Here is a 27,443-nt window from a genome sequence, read left to right as displayed (position 1 = left end):
ATAGGTAGATAAATGGAGTCTAACTAGTCAATTAAAAAACTCAGGCAGGTTCAAATCCACATCATCAACTACTGAACCACCTTCCAGACCACGTTCTGGCTTCGGGGGTCGATCCCCCATTTCCCCACAAGCATGTGCCTGGAGTGGAGGCCGAGCTCCTTGCAAGGCAGCCATGGAAACCTGCCAAAGGTGAAGCCAATCGACCGTCCCCATGACATGCTGCTGATCTGGGAGGAGCTGCCGGTGTGGCAGGTGGAGGGTCTCCACAGCTTCTGCCTCAGTGGGATTCCTTCCCCCCTCTCAACTCGGCAGCAGCTTCTACATTTATTACCTTTGGAAGCATTGTTTTGACCTTCCTCTGACACAATTTATCCAACAGCTAATCTGCCTATCAAACTGATGTTGGCCTCACTGTGTCAGAGGTGAAGATTAGAGCTTATGATTAGAGATGTTTTTGTTACATCAGTTCCATATCAATGGCAAGAAAAAAGGATAATTATTATATCTGATGAAAGGAGAGGCAGACAGAGAAGAGGGATGATGCTGGGAGAGAACTGAATGATGGGAATCAAAGAATCATGGACAGAAGGTGGAGAAGGACTTGCAGTCAGTTCCATTAATGCGAATCCTCACGACACACAAACACCGACTCTCCCCAAGAGTGTACGCTCAACCTGCTCAGGTCTCCACGCACTCCCTGGTGATCACCCAAAACCCAACACACACACACACACAGAGCACCACCAAGTGCCAGACGCCCCTCCACTCACCGCCTCCGAGTCTTCCAATCCATGTAGGTACAAGTTATCGTACATGGAGGAGGGAGATTCCAAAAGCTGCTCTTCAAGTACAAAAACCAAGGAGACGATCAACCTTTTTAGAGAAGGATGGATGGATGGAGAGGAGAGGAGAGGAGAGGAGAGGAGAGGAGAGGAGAGGAGAGGAGAGGAGAGGAGAGGAGAGGAGAGGAGAGGAGAGGAGAGGAGAGGAGAGGAGAGAGGAGTGACACTGAGTCCATCAGCAGCCGGCTTCTCCACATGAAGCTGGACCATTACAACACACACACACACACACACACACACACACACACACACACACACACACACACACACACACACACACACACACACACACACACACACACACACACACACACACACACACACACACACACACACACACACACACACACACACTTGAGATGCAGGACAGGTTGAAGTGAGTGTTATCGCCTCCAGATCATGGCCGTGTTGGTTCCCATTCCCAGCAGCCGCTCTATCCCCAGGAGCAGAGCAGACCTGCCGTTTCATCTGCTGTCCAAGCTCACATCCTCACATCCTCACATCCTCACATCCTCACATCCTCACATCCTCACATCACACCAGCCAATCCCCTCCTCCTGCACTGGCTGATGACAGAGCCGGCTCCTGATTGGCTGATTGGACCCATGAATAAGAAAGACAAGAGGAGAGAGAGAGACAGAGAGAGAGAGAGAGAGAGAGAGAGAGAGCGAGAGAGAGAGAGAGAGAGAGAGAGAGAGAGAGAGAGAGAGACAGAGACGGAGACAGAGAGAGAGAGAGAGAGGGAGGGAGAGAGGGCAACAGAGATAGAGAGACACAGAGAGTGTGAGAGGGCAAGAGAGAGAGCGAGAGAGAGAGAGAGAGAGAGACAGAGACGGAGACAGAGAGAGAGAGAGAGAGGGAGGGAGAGAGAGAGAGACAGAGACGGAGACAGAGAGAGAGAGAGAGAGAGAGAGAGAGAGAGAGAGAGAGAGACAGAGACGGAGACAGAGAGAGAGCGAGAGAGGGAGGGAGAGAGGGCAACAGAGATAGAGAGACACAGAGAGTGTGAGAGGGCAAGAGAGAGAGAGAGAGAGAGAGAGAGAGAGAGAGAGAGAGAGAGAGACAGAGCAAGAGAGAGACAGAGAGAGAGACAGAGAGAGAGAGACACAGAGACAGAGAGAGAGAGGGAGAGAGACAGAGACAGAGAGACAGAGCAAGAGAGAGACAGAGAGAGAGAGAGAGACAGAGAGAGAGAGAGAGAGAGAGACAGAGAGAGAGAGAGAGAGAGAGAGAGAGACAGAGAGAGAGAGAGCAAGAGAGACAGAGAGACAGAGAGAGAGAGAGAGAGAGAGAGAGAGAGAGAGAGAGAGAGAGAGAGAGAGAGAGAGAGAGCCCAGAGAGCAGAGTGAATTCTTCCATGGAGACCTGCACCCAGTGATCTCCCACAATAAACTCCATTTGCAAAGACTGACATTTAATTTGAACGCTGAAGCTGAGCGTCTGAGCAATGAAGCTTCTCAGGATTCGGAGGCAGACCTTTGGTTATTGAGCTGCAGCTCTGTCACAAGTCAGATCAATCCATTAATGTCTGTTACAGGGAACGCCATGGTGTGGAAGATCGAGCTGTTGAGTTTGAAGTGGAGGGTTTGATACCCTGGAGAAGGACAATCAGAGGAACGATGAGCTCAATCATTTTGTGATCTTTACTCAAGTTTAAGTCAATTATAGCGACACTTACATCTCCTCATATGTATATATATATATATATATATATATATATAGTACCATTTAAATTAATTTAAAACACTGAGTAATTCGGGAGAAAAGTAAATATTTAAAAGTTATGTCAAAGGAAATTGTAACTTATACACCTGCATAAAAACAAAGCATCAAGGATAGCGTTATCTTTTAATACTATTATTTTAGTGGTAGAATTGTGACTATTGATACACACATAAGAAACTCCTTTAAATAAAACACAAACTAGCCACTCAACCTGTTTTTTTCAATTCTGTAATCAAGTGAAATTTTAAGTGTCAGATTCTGGGATAAAATAGAGTAACACCGCCATCTGCTGGTTACTATGTGACTTTATCATGTCTTCATTTTTTAAAGGTTTTTTTATATATAGGGACAGTATAAATAGGAATACAGTCCCAGATATCGAAAATATATATTTCCTGAAATGAAAGAAAAATCCTACACATGAGCAGTATTAATACCGTCCTGCACAAAATGGATCAGAAAGTCAATACAGGAACGTAGTGAGAAGAGCTTTGTGTGAAATTCAACTATTCTTGATAATTTATTGATGAAATGTTTTGTATTCAGTGCAATTTCCACTTTTTCAGAAGTCAGAAATAAAATAGCTTTGTATCAGTTACAGAAAATGTAATTTATCAGATTCAGTTGATAAGTGTGATCCAGCAGCTCACCAGGTTGAGCTTGGTTTGTCTTTACTTTGCAGCACTGATACAGATTTGATGTTTTTTTAAATCCATTGTATGAGCACATTTAAAGATAATAGACATTCCTGCTACTTCGATTAGATATTTAAAGATTCTAAATACTTTATCAATCCATAAATAGACATTATCACGTTACAGCAGTGTCATAAATGTAAACCACTCGAATAAAATAGAACAAGAAGACAATTGTGATAATTATGTATAATTATGGCTCTCTCTTAAGAAAAGCTTCGCAAATGAGTTTCTCTTGCTTTCTGATGGTAAAACATCAGTTTCATCTTTCTCTTGTCATTTGAATATTTTATGTGGCTTCATTCAGCTTCATCTGGATTTCAACACCAGTTTCATTCTTAATTTAGCCATTTCTATGATTATATTCTGTCGACTTCCTTATTTTCTTCTTACTTGTTCTGTCCATTTAACAGTGTACAATTTTTGCTGGATGAAAGCTGCTATAAGTTTATTTTTTCTGTTGGTGAATTCACTTCAAACACATATTGTCTATTGTACACACCACATAATGTGATCTATTCTCAATTTTCTTTCTTTCTTTTGACATTATACTCTTGAACTTCCTCTGACTGAACTGTACAGGCGCTCGGTGGTGAGGAAAGCCATCCTCACCCCTGAAGACCCCTCCCTCCCCATCCCTCCCCCTGCACCACTCCTTCATGCTGCTCCCATCAGGCAGATGATCCAGAACCCCACGGGCCCGGAAAAACATCGACAAGAATTCCTTCATCTCTTCTGCTGTACCTGTTTTAAACTGGTACAGCACAATAGTAGTTTTAAACACACAATAGGCTGTTTCTATCTGTTGTGTGTTTGGAAGTGTGTTTCTTTTTGTTTTTTATTATGATAAGCTGTGTCAAAGATGAGTTTCTGTTTTTACTAAAGAACAGACAAAGTCTGTCTGTCTGTCTGTCTGTCTGTCTGTCTGTCTGTCTGTCTGTCTGTCTATCTATCTAGTATCTAAGGGGGTGTTCACATTCCCCTGTTCCCCTGCTGGAGTTCTCTTCAGGCTAACCCGAACACGCCCACAGACTCTGAACTGGAGCGAACAAGCGATTTCTGGGGGTTTTTCCACCAGAAAGAACCAGGTTCTAGTTCTGGTCCAGGGCCAGACTGAGCACCAGTTCTTTGTCTTTCCACAGCCTATCAGGGGCTAAACTGCTGCTACGCTGGCCCCACATATTGCTGGGCCAGAGGGGGGCCAGAGCGAAGCCAGAGGGAGGCCAGAGCGGAGCCAGAGCGAAGCCAGAGGGGGGCCAGAGCGGAGCCAGAGCGAAGCCAGAGGGGGGCCAGAGCGGAGCCAGAGCGGAGCCAGAGCGAAGCCAGAGGGGGGCCAGAGCGGGATCTGACGCGTCATCATCTGGGGGCGGAGTTATCTCTACCTACAAGGCGGAAGCCAGGTTGAACCAGCTTTCTGAAATCTACAGCGAACACGGAGCCCCAGAGTGGTTCTAGAGAAAATAATAATAATAATGCGTGGGAACGATATAATAAGTCAAACTCATTCACACGTTATTATTATTATTATTATTGTTCTTCTTCTTCTTCTTCTTCTTATTATTATTATTCTCCATGGCCACTCCAGGGCTCCGGACTAAAACAAGACAGACGTGAATAAACCCCAATAGAGCGACGAGGAGACTCAGTGTTTTCTGGCTCTTTGGACTGGATCCGAGGTTCAGGTCAGACTAGATGGAGCGACCCGGATTAAACCACTGTTACAGTCTCCTGGTTCCTGTATGAGCGCTGTCACTTGGCTCCGTTAACGGTGGAAAAAGAACACCTCAACCCACCTTATTATTATTTTTGTTATTATTATTATTATTAGTTCTTTGTAAGAAATCTGTATAAACCCCCCTAGACATGCTCACCAAATTTGGCACGCTCATTAACACTAGATACCATTATAAGAAAATGTAAAAATTAACCCCCACAGAGCTAAAATGTCTCTCTAGCGCCACCTAGAAAAACCAAAACGGCCACCACGGCCTGTAGGAATGTTGTAGAGAGATCAAACCAAAACTCAATTATTGGTCTCATGGAGCCCTACAAATCACATGCTGGGACCCCTGACCTAAATCAGACAGGAAGTCCGCAAGTTGCCTTTTAAAATAAGATTAGCAAACACTAGCTACTCTGAGCACGAATATCTATCTACTTCAGAAACCTGTTAAATGACAGAGGAGACTCTCCTCCTCAATAATCCCCAAGATCATTTTCAGTGGTGAAGCGGTTCTGTTATTATTAGCCGTCAAAGTTTTGAAGAGTGAATCCGCCTCCTCGCCCAGTTTAAAGCTCCTCTGAGGGCGAGTATCGGATCGCCTTCAGAAAACTATGAAATGACAGAGGCTCACTAATTCTGTCTGTTCCGTCTTTATTTTAGACGGTTCTCCATTAACAATCATTTATTTGAGATGTCCACATCGGCAGGACTAATTCTCTCTCACGGCTGCTGGCTGAGACGGCACACAAACACACACACACACACACACACACACACACACACACACACACACACACACACACACACACAGAGTATACAGGAGAGCCAGGGAAAGAGAGAAAGAGGAGAAATTAATATTTTACCAGTATTTCCTCCAGCTATATATATATATATATATAAGCGGCAGAACCCTGAAAGCGGCTTACCCCCTCAAGACCCTGCGTGACTATGTGCGGTTAAAATTGTGGGTGGTGCAAATTCGGGGGAGGACCCAGACCGCAGTTAAGTAGCCCGGACCCCCCACCCTAGGCACCGCCTCACTGTTCCCTATTGTGGAGTGATGTAAGGTGAGGTAAGGCAGGGAGGGTTCTGAGGGAGGGGGTCCCCCCATCGCAGCTGGACCTCCCACGCTGCCACACCCCACCCCTGAGCGGCTGGCCTAGGACCCGGGGAACCAACCCCCCCCCGACAAGGCACCGTAAGGGGACCCGGGCAGGGAGCCCCCACCCCACCCAATGGCCAGACAGCAGAGCGCAGGACCCGCAGGGCCCAGTGCGAGCCCGGCTGGAAGCCAGTGGTTAGGGCACCTCCCCCTCACACACACACACACACACACACACACACACACACACACACACACACACACACACACACACACACACACACACACACACACACACACACACACACCTCCCATATATCAGGCCCTGGAGGTTACTCTCAGTCAACTGTCCATCCAGAACCCGGCCTCCCCCCCGTCCCCCGGCTCCCCCAGATCCGGGAGCGAGGCAGATCCAGAGCGCGGCAGCAGGGGCCAGCCCGCCCCAACGGGGGAGGTAGGCAGAGGGAGGACCCACCCCGGGCCCTGCAGCGGGCACCCCCACCGGAAAGGGGGAGGCCCCGCACCCCCAGGGCCCCGACACCCCACCCCCGACCCCCCCCCCAGCCGACGGCCCAGCCGGGGACTGGTGTACACAGCCATAGTGTGTGTAAATAGGTATCGGGGAGATCACAGTGTGTAGATAGTATCAGGGAGATGACAGTGTGTAGATAGTATCAGGGAGATGACAGTGTGTAGATAGTATCAGGGAGATCACAGTGTGTAGATAGTATCAGGGAGATGACAGTGTGTAGATAGTATCAGGGAGATGACAGTGTGTAGATAGTATCAGGAGATCAGTGTGTAGATAGTATCAGGAGATCACAGTGTGTAGATAGTATCAGGAGATGACAGTGTGTAGATAGTATCAGGGAGATGACAGTGTGTAGATAGTATCAGGGAGATGACAGTGTGTAGATAGTATCAGGGAGATCACAGTGTGTAGATAATATCAGGAGATCACAGTGTGTAGATAGTATGAGGAGATGACAGTGTGTAGATAGTATCAGGAGATGACAGTGTGTAGATAGTATCAGGGAGATCACAGTGTGTAGATAGTATCAGGGAGATCACAGTGTGTAGATAATATCAGGGAGATCACAGTGTGTAGATAATATCAGGAGATCACAGTGTGTAGATAGTATCAGGAGATCAGTGTGTAGATAGTATCAGGAGATCACAGTGTGTAGATAGTATCAGGGAGATCACAGTGTGTAGATAATATCAGGAGATCACAGTGTGTAGATAGTATCAGGAGATGACAGTGTGTAGATAGTATCAGGGAGATGACAGTGTGTAGATAGTATCAGGAGATGACAGTGTGTAGATAGTATCAGGGAGATCACAGTGTGTAGATAGTATCAGGAGATGACAGTGTGTAGATAGTATCAGGGAGATCACAGTGTGTAGATAATATCAGGAGATCACAGTGTGTAGATAGTATCAGGAGATGACAGTGTGTAGATAGTATCAGGAGATGACAGTGTGTAGATAGTATCAAGGAGATGACAGTGTGTAGATAGTATCAAGGAGATGACAGTGTGTAAATAGTATCAGGAGATGACAGTGTGTAAATAGTATCAAGGAGATCACCTGTGCAGTTTGAACATATGTTAGTGGGAGTGAGACCCATCTTGAACATCCTTTGTCCTGTGTAATGAACTCTGTGAAGGACCTTGTATTGTAAAGTACTGTGTGAAGGACCTTGTATTGTAAAGTACTCTGTGAAGGAGCTTGTAAAGTACTCTGTGAAGGACCTTGTATTGTAAAGTACTGTGTGAAGGAGCTTGTACTGTATGAGCAGTATGGTGGTGTTATTAGAGTACTAATGTACTAGTACAGAGTAGTGACCAAACGTTGGGTCTGTTGATGTTGAGATCTTCTTCCCATCTGGAGGTTGAAGGGATGTTGAGATATTTGAAGCTACAGGATTGAGATGATGTTAGAAAGAGGTTTAGGAGCTGAGATCTTCAGGAGCTTTGTCACTGTCTGAGGTCAGTTCAGCTCAATCTCTTCTAGATTACACTGACTTGGTATTATTGACTGAAGCTGAAGAGGTTCCAGATACTTGTTCTGACTGATAGCAGATGGTTCTATTAGCTCATTCAATGGAATCAAAGAGTTACTGGAGGAAAGTTCTTCTAAGGTTCTTCTTCCTTTATTTTGCCATCTTGGGAAGTTTCTTGGTTTCTTTCTTTGCAGGATGTCAGGATTGTTCCAGAGGGGGTGAAGAACCTCCCAGCAAGCTGTCAGAGACCTGGTTCTATTGAGGCTTTTAAAGCAGCTGGGTTCTTTGATGAAGGACTGAAGAAGGGAAGATCTCTGGTCTGGAGATCTTCACACAAGGTTTTCTCAATGTCTAGCCAGCCTTCATCTAAGGCTTTCTGATTCATCCATTTTACTACATAAAGTACTTTATTGGCCAGATAATGAGTATAAAGTCTGGGAGTTCTAAGCCACCTTGGTCCTTGGTGTTCTGGAGTGTTTTTAAACTTCTACCTGATGGTTTGTTTTTCCATCAGAATGTTGAGACGTGAGAATCAAGAGTGTTAAAGCAGGTTTGTGGTGGTTTTGTTGGGATCATTGAGAAGATGGAGTTCATTTTAGGCAGGACCATCATTTTGATTGTTGCTACTCTCCCCAGAAGTGAAATAGGGAGTGTCCTCCATCGGGTGAGGTCCTCCTCCAATGTTTTAATAAGGGGGGGTAGTTTAAGTTCACCAAGTCTGAGAGTTTGGCTGAGATGTTAATGCTGAGGTATTTGATGTTCCCTGGTTTTAGTGGGGTGTTAGGTGTGTGCTGGAATATAGAGTTAATAGGCAAGATGACTGATTTGTTCCAATTTATAGAATATTCTGAGATTGAGGAGAACCTGTCTATTAACCCTTTTATTTCTGGAAGAGAGGTCTGTGTGTCACATCATCTGCATAGAGACATATTTTATGTCTTACATTTACTGTTGGTATTCCTTTTATGTTATTGTTCTGTCTGATGGCTGCTGCTAGTGGTTCCATAGAAATAGCAAAGAGAGATGGTGAGAGTGGACACCCCTGTCTGGTCCCTCTCTCAAGATTGAACCTTGAGGACATTTGGTCATTGGTTTTAACACAGGCACTGGGTGAGGTGGACAGGATCTTTATCCAGGAGAGGTACTTTTCTCTAAATCCAAATTTCCGTAGTGTAGCGAGTAGAAATTTCCAATTTACCCTATCAAAGGCTTTTTCTGTATCTAAGGAGGTGATAATGACCTTTTGTTTATTGTGGTGGCAGTGGTCTATAAGATTAATTAATCTACGTGTATTGTTAGCGCAGTGGTCTATAAGATTAATTAATCTATGTGTATTGTTAGTGCAGTGGTCTATAAGATTAATTAATCTAAGTGTATTGTTAGTGGAGTGGTCTATAAAATGAATTAATCTACGTGTATTGTTAGTGGAGTGGTCTATAAGATTAATTAATCTAAGTGTATTGTTAGTGGAGTGGTCTATAAGATTAATTAATCTAAGTGTATTGTTAGTGGAGTGGTCTATAAGATTAATTAATCTACGTGTATTGTTAGTGGAGTGGTCTATAAGATTAATTAATCTACGTGTATTGTTAGTAGAGTGGTCTATAAGATTAATTAATCTATGTGTATTGTTAGTGCAGTGGTCTATAAGATTAATTAATCTACGTGTATTGTTAGTAGAGTGGTCTATAAGATTAATTAATCTATGTGTATTGTTAGTGCAGTGGTCTATAAGATTAATTAATCTAAGTGTATTGTTAGTGGAGTGGTCTATAAAATTAATTAATCTACGTGTATTGTTAGTGGAGTGGTCTATAAGATTAATTAATCTAAGTGTATTGTTAGTGGAGTGGTCTATAAGATTAATTAATCTATGTGTATTGTTAGTGCAGTGGTCTATAAGATTAATTAATCTACGTGTATTGTTAGTGGTCTATAAGATTAATTAATCTACATGTATTGTTAGTTAAGTGGTCAATAAGATTAATTAATCTACATGTATTGTTAGATTAATTAATCTTATAGACCACTGCACTATGTGTATTGTTAGTGCAGTGGTCTATAAGATTAATTAATCTAATTGTTTTGTTAGTGGAGTAGTCTATAAGATTAACTAATCTACGTGTATTGTTAGTGGAGTGGTCTATAAGATAAATTAATCTAATTGTTTTGTTAGTGGAGTGGTCTATAAGATTAACTAATCTACGTGAATTGTTAGTGGAGTGGTCTATAAGATTAATTAATCTGTGTATTGTGGTCTATAAGATTAATTATCTACATGTATTGTTATTGGAGTGGTCTATAAGATTAATTAATCTAATTGTTTTGTTAGTGGAGTAGTCTATAAGATTAACTAATCTACGTGTATTGTTAGTGGAGTGGTCTATAAGATAAATTAATCTAATTGTTTTGTTAGTGGAGTGGTCTATAAGATTAACTAATCTACGTGAATTGTTAGTGGAGTGGTCTATAAAATTAATTAATCTGTGTATTGTGGTCTATAAGATTAATTATCTACATGTATTGTTATTGGAGTGGTCTATAAGATTAATTAATCTACGTGTATTGTTAGTGGAGTGGTCTATAAGATTAATTAATCTAATTGTCTTGTTAGTGGAGTGGTCTATAAGATTAATTAATCTACGTGTATTGTTAGTGGAGTGGTCTATAAGATTAATTAATCTACGTGTATTGTTAGTGGAGTGGTCTATAAGATTAATTAATCTACGTGTATTGTTCGTGGAGAGTCGTCCTTGAATGAACCCAGTTTGATCTGGGTGTATGATGTGGGGTGTGATTTTTTCCAGTCTGCTTGCTAATGTTTTACTAATTATTTTAAGATCTACATTGATTAGTGATATTGGGCGACAGCTAGATGGTAGTGTGGGATCTTTATCCGGTTTTAAAAGAAGACTGATATTTGCACAGTTCATATGTTGGAGGAGAGTTTAAGATTCTTTAATTTCCTCAATTATTCTAAAAAAAGAGAGTAAAGACCATAATTCTTTGTAAAATTCAGTGGGGTATCCATCAGGTCCTGGAGCTTTACCATCAGGTCCTGGAGCTTTACCACCATGTCCTGGAGCTTTACCCTAAGGTCCTGGAGCTTTACCATCAGGTCCTGGAGCGTTACCATCATGTCATGGAGCTTTACCCTAAGGTCCTGGAGCTTTACCCTCAGGTCCTGGAGCTTTACCATTAGGTCCTGGAGCTTTACCATCAGGTCCTGGAGCTTTACCACCATGTCCTGGAGCTTTACCCTAAGGTCCTGGAGCTTTACCCTCAGGTCCTGGAGCTTTACCATCAGGTCCTGGAGCTTTACCACCAGATCTTGGAGTTTTACCATCAGGTCCTGGAGCTTTACCGTCAGGTCCTGGGACTTTACCACCAGGTCCTGGAGCTTTACCATCAGGTCCTGGAGCTTTACCATCAGGCATGCGCTGGAGAGCTTCATGCAGTTCTTCTACTGAGATGGAAGCTTCAAGGCCTTGGATCTGTTGGTGTTTTAATTCCAGGAGGTCACCTGTGCTCAGAAAGTCTATTTCAGATTGTGACGGGTCAATTTGTGAATAGTAAAGTTTTTTGTAAAATTCTCTGAAGGTTTTGTTTATTTCTTGAGGGTTAAAAGTGATTTTACATTTTGAGTTTGGACTGAGGGGACTGTACAGTTTTCTTTATTTCGTTTTAACTGATTGGCTCAGAGTTTGCTGGATTTATTACCATGTTCTAAGTTCTCCCAGCGTAGTCTCTGTAGTTGAAATTGTGTTTTATGTTCAATTATTTTATTCAACTCAATTTTTAATTTCCTTAGTTCCATCAATAGGCGCTGGTCTTTGCAGGCAGCATGAGCTGTCTCCATGGTTTTGATTTAATATTCCAGTTCTTTCTCCTTTATTTTGTCCTCTTGGTCTTGTATGAGGAGTAAGAAATGATTTTACCTCTCATGAAGACTCTAGCGCCTCCCAGAGGACACAGGGAGAGACACCAGGCAGGTCTAGCGCCTCCCAGAGGACACAGGGAGAGACACCAGGCAGGTCAAGCGCCTCCCAGAGGACACAGGGAGAGACACCAGGCTAAGATGAAGTATTAATGGTGAGACAGAGTCTGAGGTAGAGCTGCTGTCTTCTACTTGTTTTTGTCGTGATGCTTCACATGTTGATGACGTAGGTGGTGGAGCCACTCTGGGGGCTGCTGTTGCCAGATCGGCTGTTTTCCTCCGACATGTTAAGGCCCGTTTACAGTGAGTCTTACTGGGTTTTCACTGGAAGGATCAGCAATCTGGCAACTCTCTGAAACAATGGTGAACTGTGAGAGCCGCTCACTAACACCAGAATGAGAGCCGCTCACTAACACCAGAGTGAGAGCCGCTCACTAACACCAGACTGAGAGCCGCTCACTAACACCAGAGTGAGAGCAACTCACTAACACCAGAGTGAGAGCCGCTCACTAACACCAGAGTGAGAGCCGCTCACTCACACCAGAGTGAGAGCCGCCGCTCACTAACACCAGAGTGAGAGCTGCTCACTAACACCAGAATGAGAGCCGCTCACTAACACCAGAGTGAGAGCCGCTCACTAACACCAGACTGAGAGCCGCTCACTAACACCAGAGTGAGAGCAACTCACTAACACCAGAGTGAGAGCCGCTCACTAACACCAGAGTGAGAGCCGCTCACTCACACCAGAGTGAGAGCCGCCGCTCACTAACACCAGAGTGAGAGCCACTCACTAACACCAGAGTGAGAGCCGCTCACTAACACCAGAGTGAGAGCCACTCACTCACACCAGAGTGAGAGCTGCTCACTAACACCAGAATGAGAGCCGCTCACTAACACCAGAGTGAGAGCCGCTCACTAACACCAGAATGAGAGCCGCTCACTAACACCAGAGTGAGAGCAACTCACTAACACCAGAGTGAGAGCCGCTCACTAACACCAGAGTGAGAGCCGCTCACTCACACCAGAGTGAGAGCCGCCGCTCACTAACACCAGAGTGAGAGCCACTCACTAACACCAGAATGAGAGCCGCTCACTAACACCAGAGTGAGAGCAACTCACTAACACCAGAGTGAGAGCCGCTCACTCACACCAGAGTGAGAGCTGCTCACTAACACCAGAATGAGAGCCGCTCACTAACACCAGAGTGAGAGCCACTCACTAACACCAGAATGAGAGCCGCTCACTAACACCAGAGTGAGAGCAACTCACTAACACCAGAGTGAGAGCCGCTCACTAACACCAGAGTGAGAGCCGCTCACTCACACCAGAGTGAGAGCCGCCGCTCACTAACACCAGAGTGAGAGCAACTCACTAACACCAGAGTGAGAGCTGCTCACTAACACCAGAGTGAGAGCAACTCACTAACACCAGAGTGAGAGCTGCTCACTAACACCAGAGTGAGAGCTGCTCACTAACACCAGAGTGAGAGCAACTCACTAACACCAGAGTGAGCGCCGCTCACTAACACTAGAGTGAGCGCTGCTCACAGTGACGTCTTTGGTAAAGGAAACATTCTCCAGCCTGGAAAACTGATCCAGCTCATTTTTAATCATCGTGCAGTTAATTGATTTATTGATTATCGCGACAGGACTATTTCTATGTATATATATATATATATATACACATATATCTATGTCAGATTGGAATTTTATTCTAGACACGCCTAGTTTTTTTTGCTTCTATTGTCTTGACTATTCACATTGTAGATTCTCTCTGAAGGCATCAAAACTACGAATGAACTGATGGAATTATGTAATAAAGCGTTTGAAGTGATGACTTTATGAAGCTTGTTGCCAGAAGACGAGAGGGTTTGCAGCACTGTCAACAAAGCACAGGGTGGCTACTTTGAATCTAAAATATAAAACAGGTTTTATTTCACACTTGTTTTGTTTACTACATAATTCCATAACAGTTAGAAGCTCCATTGACCCTTGAAAACTCAATTTAAAGGCCCTAATAACATATTTCTATTAATTAGTTTTCCTTTGAGCGGTGGAGCTTACAAATGGACACGTTTATCCTGCTGCAGTTTAACACTTATCATTCTTGCCGGGATATTAAAAAAAAGAACTGTATATATGTTGTTGTAGTTCATCTTCAGTGGGTGCAATTTCCCATCCAACAGTTGCTGTTTGCCTGAGCTGAGCCAGCACACCCAGTCATATCTGATCACACCTACACGCGCAGCCCTGTTTTGCTTGTAAACGTCCAATTTCTACCTTCAATTTTTGCAGGTTTGCTGATCAATATTTAAAGTCAGAGATGAAAGTCTGAACAGCTGAAAACAAACATGAATAACTCTTCACACGGGAGCACAGAAGAAGGATCAGGATGATGAACTGAGAAGATTTAGAAGGTTTTAATTAAGTCTGACATTCATGTTGAAGTAATCAGGGACAGGTGAATAACAGATAACTCTGAGTTGTTTTCTGTTGCTGTGTAAAGGAGGAGGTGTACTTTCCTGCTCATCAACCCTCTGGGTTTGGCCCCTGTTGTTGGAGGATGGCCGTTACCATGGATACGTGTGTGAATCAAAGAGAGCCCGCCGCTCTTCTTTCTCTCACCTGATGCGATCACACTGGTGATGATACTGAACGCAGTGGGGGTATTACACAAATCTGCCAGTGTGCAATTATACGGACCAAAAGTGGAGAAGAGATTTTATTTCATTGTTGTCTTTCATTCATACCTTTTAAAAAATGTCTCTTTTTCACATTGTAATTGTTTTGTCTGTGTTTTTCCTCATGAAAGTGAGCCGCATGATTGCTTTTTATTTCACACAGCAGGCAATCAATAATTAAAAGGAGATATTAACACACGAGAACAGATATATCTGCATTTCTGTAAAACACTTTCAATCTTCTCAGCTTAAAGAGGCACGATGTGACGCTTCAGTCATTCCTCTGTTGTACATCGGGTGGCGATGTTGAGTCCCTTCAGTGCAGAGGTCCAGATTGAGTCCAAGAGGTAACTGTTGTGTAAGTAGTAATGACAAAAACTACACCTCTGCATAATAACATGGACTTCACTGACTTAATTCATTGTGATGCTTCTTTGAATGATCCGATGCACCATCTGGTGGTGCAAACTTGTACTGCAAGATCAAACTGACTGGGAAAAGTTGTAAAATGAAGGGTGAGGCCAGAGAAATCTCAATTCAGCCGCTATATCGACAATGTCATTGTTTCAGGTGATGGTGAATAGGCTTTGATTCATTCATATTAAACTAAACAATTGCATATTGTGTCTTCAAAGTCAGGTAAATTGGTCGGTCGATACTGAAAACGGATGCATTTTACCTCAAGCATGGGGCAAGGTGCTCATGGGCTGCAGTCACCCATTTCCCAAACATCACAGCAAAACTAAACAAAAAACTAAAGCCTTTGAAATAAAAGCTTTAGTCAGTTTGATAAATCTGTTTAAGTTTCTAGAATTTACTCTTACTGTGTTTTCTTTTCTTTAGAGCTTACACGAGCGTGTAATCATTCTGACGGATCTTGAGGCAGACAAAACGTGAGGCCCTTTTTTCAGTTTTGAGGTCTTTCCACATTGCTCCTCTTGTTCTTTTCTAAGATTCCTCCATATACCATACATCAGGGGTCTCCAACCTCGGTCCTCCAGGGTCTCTGTCCTGCAGGTTTAGCTCCTCCCACTTCCAACACCCCTGATTCCAATGAGCGGCTCCTTATTGGGCTTTTTCACAACCTTGGTGATGACATCATCATTAGATTCAGGTCTGCTGAAGCAGGGAGGAACTAGAACATGCAGGACAGGGTCCTCCAGGACTGGGGTTGGAGACCCCTGCCATACATACAGGACAGCCAGACTTGTTGGCAGTAAATGAAATGCGTCTGTTTCATTTGATTTAAACTCTATTTTACCCTCAAGATTTTTCCTTTTTGCTCAGTGGACTGAGGTGTGGGGTTGGAGACTAACATGTATTGATCTACAGTATAATGGTTACCAATCTATTTGCAATGAAGTGGTTCTGAAGCTGGTCTTTACTATATAGCTCGACTTTTTATACATTTCAGAGAGCGACTTTGTGATCTCTGCACTCTCTACACAAAGAACAGTGTCTTATCTGCAAAGTGACCTCCATCGAAGGGAAAAAGAAGGGCTGCAGTACTGAGCAGTGACACCATCATATATCACATCCGGCTATTAACTTTGACAAGTTGTCCGGCGCTTTTCTTAGCGTGTTGGAGGGTAACAGGTCTGATCCAGTGGTACTGAGCCTCCACGGAGAGACGTGTGATGTCGCAGGCTGAAATCAGGTGTGGAGAAATTAAAAAGACAGCCAATGACAGGCCGTCCGCGTGTCGCTGTGCAGCCTCGGTATCCACGGCAACTCGTAGCGGGATGTCAAAGTCCACGCTCAGTCCCTCCCGTGATGTGAACGTGAAGGGGACTCGTGCAGGAAGCCAGTGGAATATTTCAAAGGAAGCAGCTGCATGTAAACGGTCCTGCTGCCTCATGTCCCCCTGGTGAATTATTCATATCTCCAGACGCCTCATGAGCAGCTGAGCCGGCTAAAGTCCCAGGATAATACACATCAAGGCCATTGAACGACAGCTGAGGTTAAAAAAACCAAGGATCTCATCTCCTCCACACATCCTGGATGTCACAGTGCTTTCTGTCCACGCTGATTCAGTCGGTATTAAGAGTGTGAAGCCGTGGATTCGGGTCAGAAACCAGCAGAGCTGCACTCTTAAAAAAATGAATCCCTAAATGTGTTGAACATCCAGTGTCAGAGCTGGGATTAATATGCATTAGTCTCAGCTGCACGTTTCCCTAAAAAAACTCGCTGACTTGACGAAGAAATATTTCCTCTTGGAAATACGTTTCCAACTGGTCTAGAGACTGAAATCCAGACTTCAGATGTTCTATCATGTCAGGTTGTCTGGATCAAACCTGCTTTATTCTATCGGAGTCAGAAGAACATGGAGAAGCTGATTTTAATTTTTATGCACCAAATATTTTGAAAAAAAAACTTGAGAATTGCAGGATGGCTCAGACGGAGTCCTTTAGAAGCAGGCTGAAGCCTTTCTGTCTGCTTCAGGAAGCCTTCAGTGCTTAATCTTAATGTTATTCCTTCTTTAATTGCTTTGAGATCTTCTGTTTCATTTCATTTGAATACATTTATGTTTGAATCACTTTCTTATTGATCTTCTTAACTGTACATGTTTGTTGTTGTAAAGTACTTCAATACAGTCAGTTACACATGCAAACTCACAATACTGGTCGGTCTCTGGACATTTCTAAAACAACAGTATTAATGTGTAAAAGTACAAATAAGACAAAATACTGTAGCTCCTCTCTGCTCCAGATCGATGAAGGTGAACTGATGAGAGCATTTAACGAGCCGCACTGCTTCAGACACACACACACACACACACGCACACTAAATACTGACTTTTTTTGTGTGTGTGTGTACTATTACATTTAAAGAATTTGATAAATATATACTGTTTTGTATGTACATATTTTTTGTTTAGTTTGTTGTCGGTCCCACATGTCGGAAATCAAATGTTTGTCTTTTGCTTTCAAATGTGAAAATAGGTCAAGTTTGACACAAAATGTGTATAAGGACTAAAACATGTAAAGAACTGAGGTGCCACACACGCATCCATTCATCATCCTTTAGTTTAGTCCACACAGGACAGTACTATGGACAGTACTATGGAGTACAAGGGAACCAAATAATCCACCCACTCTACCCTTTAATCTAATCTCAACATGTCATTGTGAAAGCAGTAGGAATGTGAGTGTGTGTTGTGAGCAGTGGTGCGACCTGTCTGAGGATGAAGCTGGTGGAGGTGGTGCTGCCGTCCGACCTCTTCAGGCGGCTCCGTCTGGAGAACGTCCCTCTGTTAGCCTGCACACCAAAACAAACAAACTTAGAACAATCCCGCTTTTACATTTAATGCAATTCTGCTGCGTGTCGCACAAACTCAGGGGCCCCTTCCCATCGGCAACCCATTGAAAGCAGCATGGAGCCCCCGGGGGCTCCCGGGGGCTCCCGGGGGCTCCTGGGGGCTCCATGCAGCTGTCTCTGGTCCTCTGTGTTGACCTGATGACATAAACTCCATCTTTTACAGGTTTCTATCACTGCTGAACCAAAACATTTTACTGTAAGGACCCCTCAGCTGTCGATTCCTTCTTTCTGTGACCTATTTTCATATGTTCAGCCAATTTATTGGAGCCAGAAGCTCACCTGAGACACAGGAAGGGGGGAAATATGATAAATGGCCTCATGTCTGGGCTCCTCCAACAGTTTGTGCTGCGTCCCTGCTGACAGAGGAAAAAGTACCTGGGGTGAAGCCGATGGAGTCAAACTCCCATAAATATCCACGAGATCTCAAATGAGGGTTTTTTCCCCCGGGGAATATATTTAAATGGGAACCTCAGCAGGGCAGCATGAGGCTCCAAAAGGCCCCACGCTAACGTAGGATGGAGCAACCAACCAAAGTCCAGACGGGAGAATTCCTTCTGATTGCTCTGAAAATGGGAAATTTCCATGTGGAAACTGGGAATGTTGTTGGAGCTCTCAGTAGCTGATGCTACAGCCTTCACCATGGCAACTATAAATACTGAATATCAGCTTTTCCAGAAGTCATAAGTCCAAAACAAACACAGAATACATATTTATTCAGATTAAAAAAACTGAAAGAATTTTATGGACATTGAAGACATTCACTGAAGATTTTGCATATTAGAGATTTTTTTGAACTATAAGTTGTCTTAGTTTTAGACTTTCCAGCACATTTTTATTATTTATTTATATTCAATTCAGTTTTATTTATAAGGCTCTAAATCACATCAACAAACATCTCAAAGCGCTCCGATAGAGAGCTGATGATAACACCCAGATTATAGAGAATGATAGAGAACAACAGAACCCAACTAAACCTTCCAGAACCTCTTACAATGATAGAGAACAACAGAACCCAACTAAACCTTCCAGAACCTCTTACAATGATAGAGAACAACAGAACCCAACTAAACCTTCCAGAACCTCTTACAATGATAGAGAACAACAGAACCCAACTAAACCTTCCAGAACCTCTTACAATGATAGAGAACAACAGAACCCAACTAAACCTTCCAGAACAGCAGATGGAACAAGCAACAGTGGAAACCAGGAAAAACTCCCTCTCAGGAAGAACAGTTCATAAGAAGTCCCTCTTCAGGAAGAAAGGGGGCGGAGCCTAGACTCTGGAAGGGGGGGGGGGGGGGCATCCGCCTTGACCGGTTGGGGGGAGAAGTACATGGGATAGGACAGGGAGAGAGAGGAATAGAAGAGGGAGAGAGAGAGGAATAGAAGAGAGAGAGAGGAATAGAAGAGGGAGAGAGAGGAATAGAAGAGAGAGAGAGAGAGGAATAGAAGAGAGAGAGAGAGAGAGGAATAGAAGAGGGAGAGAGAGAGGAATAGAAGAGAGAGAGAGAGAGGAATAGAAGAGAGAGAGAGAGAGGAATAGAAGAGGGAGAGAGAGGAATAGAAGAGAGAGAGAGAGAGGAATAGAAGAGGGAGAGAGAGAGGAATAGAAGAGAGAGAGAGAGAGGAATAGAAGAGGGAGAGAGAGGAATAGAAGAGAGAGAGAGAGAGAGGAATAGAAGAGGGAGAGAGAGAGGAATAGAAGAGAGAGAGAGAGGAATAGAAGAGAGAGAGAGAGAGGAATAGAAGAGAGGGAGAGAGAGGAATAGAAGAGGGAGAGAGAGAGGAATAGAAGAGAGAGAGAGAGGAATAGAAGAGAGAGAGAGAGAGGAATAGAAGAGGGAGAGAGAGAGGAATAGAAGAGAGAGAGAGAGGAATAGAAGAGAGAGAGAGAGAGAGAGAGAGGAATAGAAGAGAGAGAGAGAGAGAGGAAAAGAAGAGGGAGAGAGAGGAATAGAAGAGAGAGAGAGAGAGGAATAGAAGAGGGAGAGAGAGGAATAGAAGAGAGAGAGAGAGAGGAATAGAAGAGAGAGAGAGCGAGGAATAGAAGAGAGAGAGAGAGGAATAGAAGAGAGAGAGAGAGGAATAGAAGAGAGGGAGAGAGAGGAATAGAAGAGAGAGAGAGAGGAATAGAAGAGAGACAGAGAGAGGAATAGAAGAGGGAGAGAGAGAGGAATAGAAGAGAGAGAGAGAGGAATAGAAGAGAGAGAGAGAGAGGAATAGAAGAGAGAGAGAGAGAGAGGAATAGAAGAGAGAGAGAGAGAGAGAGGAAAAGAAGAGGGAGAGAGAGAGGAATAGAAGAGAGACAGAGAGAGGAATAGAAGAGGGAGAGAGAGAGAGGAATAGAAGAGAGAGAGAGAGAAGAATAGAAGAGAGAGAGAGAGAGGAAAAGAAGAGGGAGAGAGAGAGGAATAGAAGAGAGACAGAGAGAGGCAAAGAAGAGAGAGAGAGAGAGAGAGAGAGGCAGACAGGCCAGAGAAGTACAAATACTTAGAAAAGTCTATGATGAGCGTTGGTCTGATGATGAACCAATCTCAGTCTGGAGTTTAAGGGCCGTGCCGTTGTGGTGGGGTCAAATATATTTCATATATGAAATATATTTGCTGTGTTATATTAAGACTGACATATTGAAAGCCTCTTTAACGACACACGAGTATTGAAATGTCATAATAATGCATCAAACTTATATAGCACTTTGTTTTACATTCAAGACGCTTTACATAGCAAAAACCAAACAAAACAATGAAGATTAAAGAAGAGATTAGGAACAGGAACACCTGAACAGGTGGGTTTTCAGGAGTATTTTAAAGTTCAGTAATGGGGGGGGGGGTTCCTGATGGGTGGAAGGAGTGAGTTCCAGGGGGTAGCGCCGGCCCCCAAAACACTCTCACCTCACCTGATTTAGGCTCAACATCTCATTTCACAAACAGATTAACTGAGATTAAATCGTAATAGAGTTCGGTTTAAACCTGAGACAGTGGAATAAACTATTACATTAAATAACCAGCCCAAGGTGTTGGAATGAGCTGCACTTTAATCTAAACCGAAACCTCCTCACTTCAATAATGTCAGGGCAGATTTTACAGAGTAGTTTGTATTTTTCATGCACAAATATTAAATTAGACTTGATCTCCACTGAGATGTGGCTTTGGAATGTAGGTGTGCATGCTGCTCCAGCTTTTATGGCTTCATCTTTTCACACCTCGTTGCACAAACAGATTATTTCCCCTTTTGTCCTTGACATGATAAAAATCCACATCTCCTACTTTCTGTTTGACCACTCTATTGGCAGATGTCCAGGATCTGTGGACATTGTGATTTATTTTGGCTCAAAAAGCTTCATGAAAATGTCCTAATGTAGAAAATACAGATTGTTCAGGTTTAATAGGGACACTTTGAGTGTAGTCGTACTGTTTTCCACTAGGAGGAAGATGCTCTATAATGTGGATGTTAGTGGAGGAAGATGCTCTATGATCTGATGTAAGAGGAGGACAATACTCTATAATATGGGCGTTAGTGGGGGTAGATGCTCTATGATCTGGATGTTAGTGGGGGAAGATGCTCTGTAATCTGATGCTAGAGGAGGACGGTGCTCTATAATCTAAGTGTTGGAGGAGGTGGATGCTCTATAATCTAGGTGTTAGTGGAGGAAGATGTTCTATGATCTGGTGTTAGAGGGGGGATGCTCTATAATCTGATGTAAGAGGAGGACAATACTCTATAATATGGGCGTTAGTGGGGGTAGATGCTCTGTAATCTTGATGTGAGTGGAGGAAGATGCTCTATAATCTGATGTTAGAGGGGGAGATGCTCTATAATCTGATGTTAGAGCATCTTTCTCCTATTAAAATCCAGATTATAGAGCAGCCCACTAAATGATGACCTAATACCAAAAAATACAAGTCGATGGTGGAAATATTCCGAAATGATTACATTATTTAATATAATGAACAACCTGAACTTTCCAATGTGAATATAATATCATCACTGTGCTTCTCTTCACAATAATTAGTGCAAAAGCTTCTCTGCAGCAGTTTGCATGTAGTTTTTGCTGCTGATGCTATTCCGTGGTCCTCCAGTGGTCAAATGAGAAACAGCAGTTGCTCTGATTGAAGAATTGCATTGAGTTTTTACACGTTGCGAGGACGTGATTGAAAAATCTTATGGGCCATTTTTGGCTCGATGGGCCACATGTCTGACACACCTCCCCGATAGCAATGAGACAGTTTGCATTTTGTGCTATAAAGATGTTAATATGATATCATTTTATTGGCCATATACGAGGCTATAGCTGTATGTCGATCCTATATCAAAACATTTTTAAGACCTCTGCTTTTATTCAATGTTTACAAGTCATGTTATCTCACCAACACCTGAGTTATTAGTGTCATGTCTCCCACAACGATATTCAGGATGGGCTCACATTTGTTTTCTCTGGAGTGTCTTATAGTGACCTGGGGCCTCACTTATAAAAGCTTGTGTAGGATTCCTACTAGAAATGTTCGTGCGCCCAGAAAGCAGGAAATAGCGTGCGGCCAAACAAATTTGGATCTATAAAACCGTGCGTATGCACATCTACACGCACTTCCCTTCTATAGAGCACAGTCTGACTGGAAGGTTGACAGTTCATCTCCCTCCTCAACACGCCCACTTTCTACCATTAATGCTCAATGCAAAGGGCCTCGTCAACATTTTTGCTGCTCATTCAGCCTGTTGATCGCCGGCATTTGACGTTAAATCCTGACAGAAAAGACCAAGAAAAGGAATTTTCCGGAGAGAGAAATAGTCCTGAGGAGGTGGAGGTCAGGAAAATGATATTATTTGGTGTTACGGTAGTGGAATCACTAATAAAAAATAAAAAAAGTGATCGGCAGCTCGTCATCACTGCTGTAAGTAGAGTGAGAGTCTCAGAGATCATTGACTGTAGAGGTGGAGGAGAATAATCTGAAGGTGGAGGTCAGAGGAGAGTGACATCATGGAGGAGAGTGACATCATGGAGGAGAGTGACATCATGGGTGAGAGTGACATCATGGAGGAGAGTGACATCATGGGGGAGAGTGACATCATGGGGAAGAGTGAGATCATGGGGAAGAGTGAGATCATGGGGAAGAGTGACATCATGGAGGAGAGTAAAATCATGGGAAGAGTGGCATCATGGAGGAGAGTGACATCATGGGGAGAGTGACATCATGGAGGAGATTAAAATCATGGGGAGAGTGACATCATGGGGGAGAGTGACATCATGGGGGAGAGTGACCAGAGCCCACCGCTGGACATCAAAACAGCCTCCATGGTTGTGACGGTCAGCGAGTGTCAGAGTGACGGAGAGGGAAGGAGTCTGGGTGGAGACACAGCGGACCGATAAAGTTCACTTTGATCTGTTTATTAAAAGTATGAATTAAATATTTGAACAGAGACGGTAAAAAGACTCAGTGGACTTTGTTTTATCCTCAGTCACTCCAGAGGTGGAGGCAGAGGGTGGAGGAGGTTGTTCTGTCTGCAGCAGCAGTGCGTCCAGAGCGTCCACAGTGCAGCTTCACACACGACTGTCACCGCTCTATTTCTATGTTTCCTCTGAAATGAGACTGATTGTTACTCACTTTGTCACAGTTGATAATCAATCAGTTCTGTCCACTCTGGATCGTTGAAGATGGAAGTTTGACATATGAACATAGAGCTGCTGATTCAGCAGTAATGTTTCACTAAAGAAACATCCAGAACTCTGCAGCTTGGCTCACTATGATCACTTGGATCTGTAAGTCTGATATATGAAGACATTAAATATATGAGATGAATCTGGCTTCAATTCTCCACCTCACAATCAACGCTGTCGGGATCCCTGTCTCCTAAATGTGCGTGTGCACAAGGTTCAAAGTTTGCGTACCGGTACGCAAATTCCTCCGTGAAGTTTATTTTCATAGATCACAAACTTTGCGTAGGAAGTGGCGTACGCCTCTTTCAGGGCCCGTTTTGTACGTAAACAACTTTATACATGAGGCCCCTGGTCCTCATGAGCAAAGTGGGATTTGCTGCATGTGCACATGTGTTACAAAGCCTTTCCTAGACAAACAGAAACCGGAGACATCAGATCTGATTTAATCCCTCCATAGTGAGGCGATGTCGTATCAGAGGAGCTGAGGAACAGTTACATTACATTCCACAGTGAAAAGACCAAATCATCATTCATCTTCTGCAGTAACAACGTGAACACAAACGGTTAAACTGTCAACCCACTGCCACATCACATGAGTCTTTCTTTTATTGCACTATTTTTGTTTGTTGCATTTTCTTCAAACATTTCATTGTACATGATGAGAAAAGTGCCGTTCTATTTTACTACAAATCACACAAATCTGCAAGGAAAATAGATCATTAAAAAAAGGCTGTTTCATTTGCTGGGAAGTCATTTGATCCACATCGTTAATCATGAGACGAGGTCCCATCATAAGATGCTTAATAATTTAACTGCCTTTTTGGGGCGGCTGTGGCTCATTGGTAGACTATTTGTATTTGGTTGCAGGTTAGATTCTCCATTTCGCCCAATCTGCATGTCAAAGTGTCCTTGAGCAAGACCCAAACCCCAAACCTCTCCCAGTGTCCGTCCACTCCTGGCATGACAGCCACATCCACTGGTTGGGCAGCTGTGGCTCAGTTGGAATAGTGCTTATCTTTCATTTGGAAAGATGAAGGTTTGATTCCCCATCTTCACATGTCGAAGGGTCCTTGAGCAAGACACTGACTCCCGAACTGCTTCCACTGGATGGATAGCGGGTCTTAGATCACATTAGATATTCCTTTTATAATGAAGTATTTCTATTCTATTCTATTTGATCAAATCAAATTCTCACAGCAGACTGTGTTTATTATTAATGATTAGGGTCGACTGGTCATTAGGGGCAGGTGGGGCTGAGCGCCACCTGGTGTCATCAGAAAGGACTGCATGCAAAGTATGCTATTAATTCTTTAAGATTATCTACAATATTTTCTTGTCTGTGAATAAAACGTCCTCTTATAGAGTACATAGTTACTGTGTGAGGACTGTCCTCTCTGGTTCCTGGTCTCCTCTTGCTGCTTCAGGTTGTTTCCTCCTGATCCACACTGATGGTGCATTAGTGTAGCTCGCCCCTCTCTCACTATGCAGTGTGTATTGCATTAGTGTAGCTCGCCCCTCTCTCACCGGGCAGTGTGTATTACATTAGTGTAGCTCGCCCCTCTCTCACCATGCAGTGTGTATTACATTAGTGTAGCTCGCCCCCCTCTCACCATGCAGTGTGTATTGCATTAGTGTAGCTCGCCCCTCTCTCACCGGGCAGTGTGTATTACATTAGTGTAGCTCGCCCCTCTCTCACCATGCAGTGTGTATTGCATTAGTGTAGCTCGCCCCTCTCTCACCATGCAGTGTGTATTACATTAGTGTAGCTCGCCCCTCTCTCACCATGCAGTGTGTATTACATTAGTGTAGCTCGCCCCTCTCTCACCGGGCAGTGTGTATTACATTAGTGCAGCTCGCCCCTCTTTCACCATGCAGTGTGTATTGCATTAGTGTAGCTCGCCCCTCTCTCACTATGCAGTGTGTATTGCATTAGTGTAGCTCGCCCCTCTCTCACCGGGCAGTGTGTATTACATTAGTGTAGCTCGCCCCTCTCTCACCACGCAGTGTGTATTACATTAGTGTAGCTCGCCCCTCTCTCACCACGCAGTGTGTATTGCATTAGTGTAGCTCGCCCCTCTCTCACTATGCAGTGTGTATTGCATTAGTGTAGCTCGCCCCTCTCTCACCGGGCAGTGTGTATTACATTAGTGTAGCTCGCCCCTCTCTCACCATGCAGTGTGTATTACATTAGTGTAGCTCGCCCCTCTCTCACCATGCAGTGTGTATTACATGCAGTTAATTGTAAGTGCACATGCTCAGGCTGTGGCTCCATTCATTCATCTCAAGTTATTTTGATGCCTGCTGAGGGTTTGAAGCCTGAAGCCCCGCCCACTAACAAACGTCATTTAGATGCTCAGAGCTGATTGGCTGGAGCTGATTGGGGCAGAGTTTCACAGAACTGGAGCCAGTCGAACAAATACCAGCTTGTTCAGCTAAAGCTAACAAACAGTTAAGAATCTAAATTAATTAGGTCGATTATTTACGAGTACGAGTGTGAAACTCTTATTTTAGCGGAGAAAGTGAAGGTAACTCGTGGTAAATTGAGTGATGCGGTGATGAAATCTTCTAAGAATCTCTTCCTCTGCAGCTTTATTGTGGTCAAGCGGTAGAACTTTTCTCTTTGAAACTGTGACGTGGTTCCTTACTAATATGACATTTTTTTAATATTATTATTATTATTTTTTTTTCAATCTACTATCTCCAAGGCTCAACATTTTCCCTGTATCAGCGCCGATACTGTTGTTAAAATGTTGTGGCCCAAAGGTTGTGCACACACTTTACTTTGGAATTCAGTGGAGTCACGAGACCTGAAATAAAATCTTACCCCAGCACGTATTTACATCTAGTAACGCCACTGCTAATAACACATCAGTCTGGTTAGAAAAGAAAGAAAAAAAGCGTGTTCCTGGTCACACAGAAGAGTTTAAGCTGCGGATCTTTTTTTTATCATCAGTTTTATTTTAATTCCCGCCACAATGTGCATTTATTTTAAACGTCAATTTAAATATGAGTGTTGTTGCTGAGAGGGGCTCATGTCGTGTTTCCCTCCTACCTGGAACACGGGCTTCTGCAGCCCGTCTCCTATCCCGTGTCGGGTGTAGATGTGCCGGGACATCTCCGCCAGCTCGTCGGTCCAGGGCGGAGGGTGCCGCTCGGTGCCGCTCCACTGCGGCGGCGGCGGCGGCGGCGGCGGCTCCGGGGCCGGGCAGGCGATCGCAGGCTCCAGCTTTCAGCCAGTTAACGAGGGGAAAAGAGGAGAAGGAGGTCTGTAGGAAGGATGCTTGAGCAGGATGTGAGCTCTGCCTCTTCCTCCTCCTCCTCTTCCTCCGCTGCTCCACCGCACCTGCTGACCGCGCTGCGTTCATTGACACGCACGAAGCTCGGAAATTTCAACACTCATTTTCATTGAAAAAAAACAAAAACAAAAAAAAAACAAAAAGCACTGCACCATTTTCAGTTGATTATAAAAGTATTAACCCCTCTGGTTCAATATCTCGCCTTCTAATTCTTCACTTTTAGGACCAAAAGAGCCATTTTGGGGAATTCCCAACAAATAACGTGTATCTTGAGGTGCAAAACATGCTAATTGTTTGAAATGAAGAAAAATAAAGCTTTAAAAATTGACATTGCATTCATCAAGTTTCATGGCTGTAATTCACATATTGTTTATTGATTTCATAGCCCATTTTAGTAATTTTTTATGTTTTATTCGTGGGTTTTTTCCCTTCCGTTCTTGCTTCAGCCACTTTAGTCATTTTGTTCA

General features: G+C 43.6%; 1 protein-coding gene across 2 annotated transcripts in view; it reads right to left on the bottom strand.

Annotated features, from left to right (window-relative positions):
- cacnb4a (calcium channel, voltage-dependent, beta 4a subunit) overlaps window positions 1-27,021 on the bottom strand; it is a 66,102-nt gene extending 39,081 nt beyond the window's left edge. Inside the window, exons 1-2 of one of the 2 annotated variants that reach the window (XM_080477964.1) lie at window positions 26,733-27,021; window positions 17,884-17,967 (exon numbers count right to left, since the gene is read on the bottom strand). In XM_080477964.1, coding sequence (XP_080334090.1) covers window positions 17,884-17,967; window positions 26,733-26,795 — 147 coding nt within the window. In that variant the 5' untranslated portion in view covers window positions 26,796-27,021. Of the gene's footprint in view, window positions 1-770; window positions 874-1,196; window positions 1,352-17,883; window positions 17,968-26,732 lie in introns of those variants that run through there. The other variant, XM_080477965.1, reaches the window with a different exon arrangement.
- Window positions 27,022-27,443: the final 422 nt, after the last annotated feature.

Source organism: Lipophrys pholis (genome assembly GCF_963383615.2).
Source record: "Lipophrys pholis genome assembly, chromosome: 13".
Classification (NCBI taxonomy): domain Eukaryota; kingdom Metazoa; phylum Chordata; class Actinopteri; order Blenniiformes; family Blenniidae; genus Lipophrys; species Lipophrys pholis.
The sequence above is the reverse complement of the archived record's forward strand: the minus strand, read 5'-3'. Positions and strand labels throughout refer to the sequence as shown.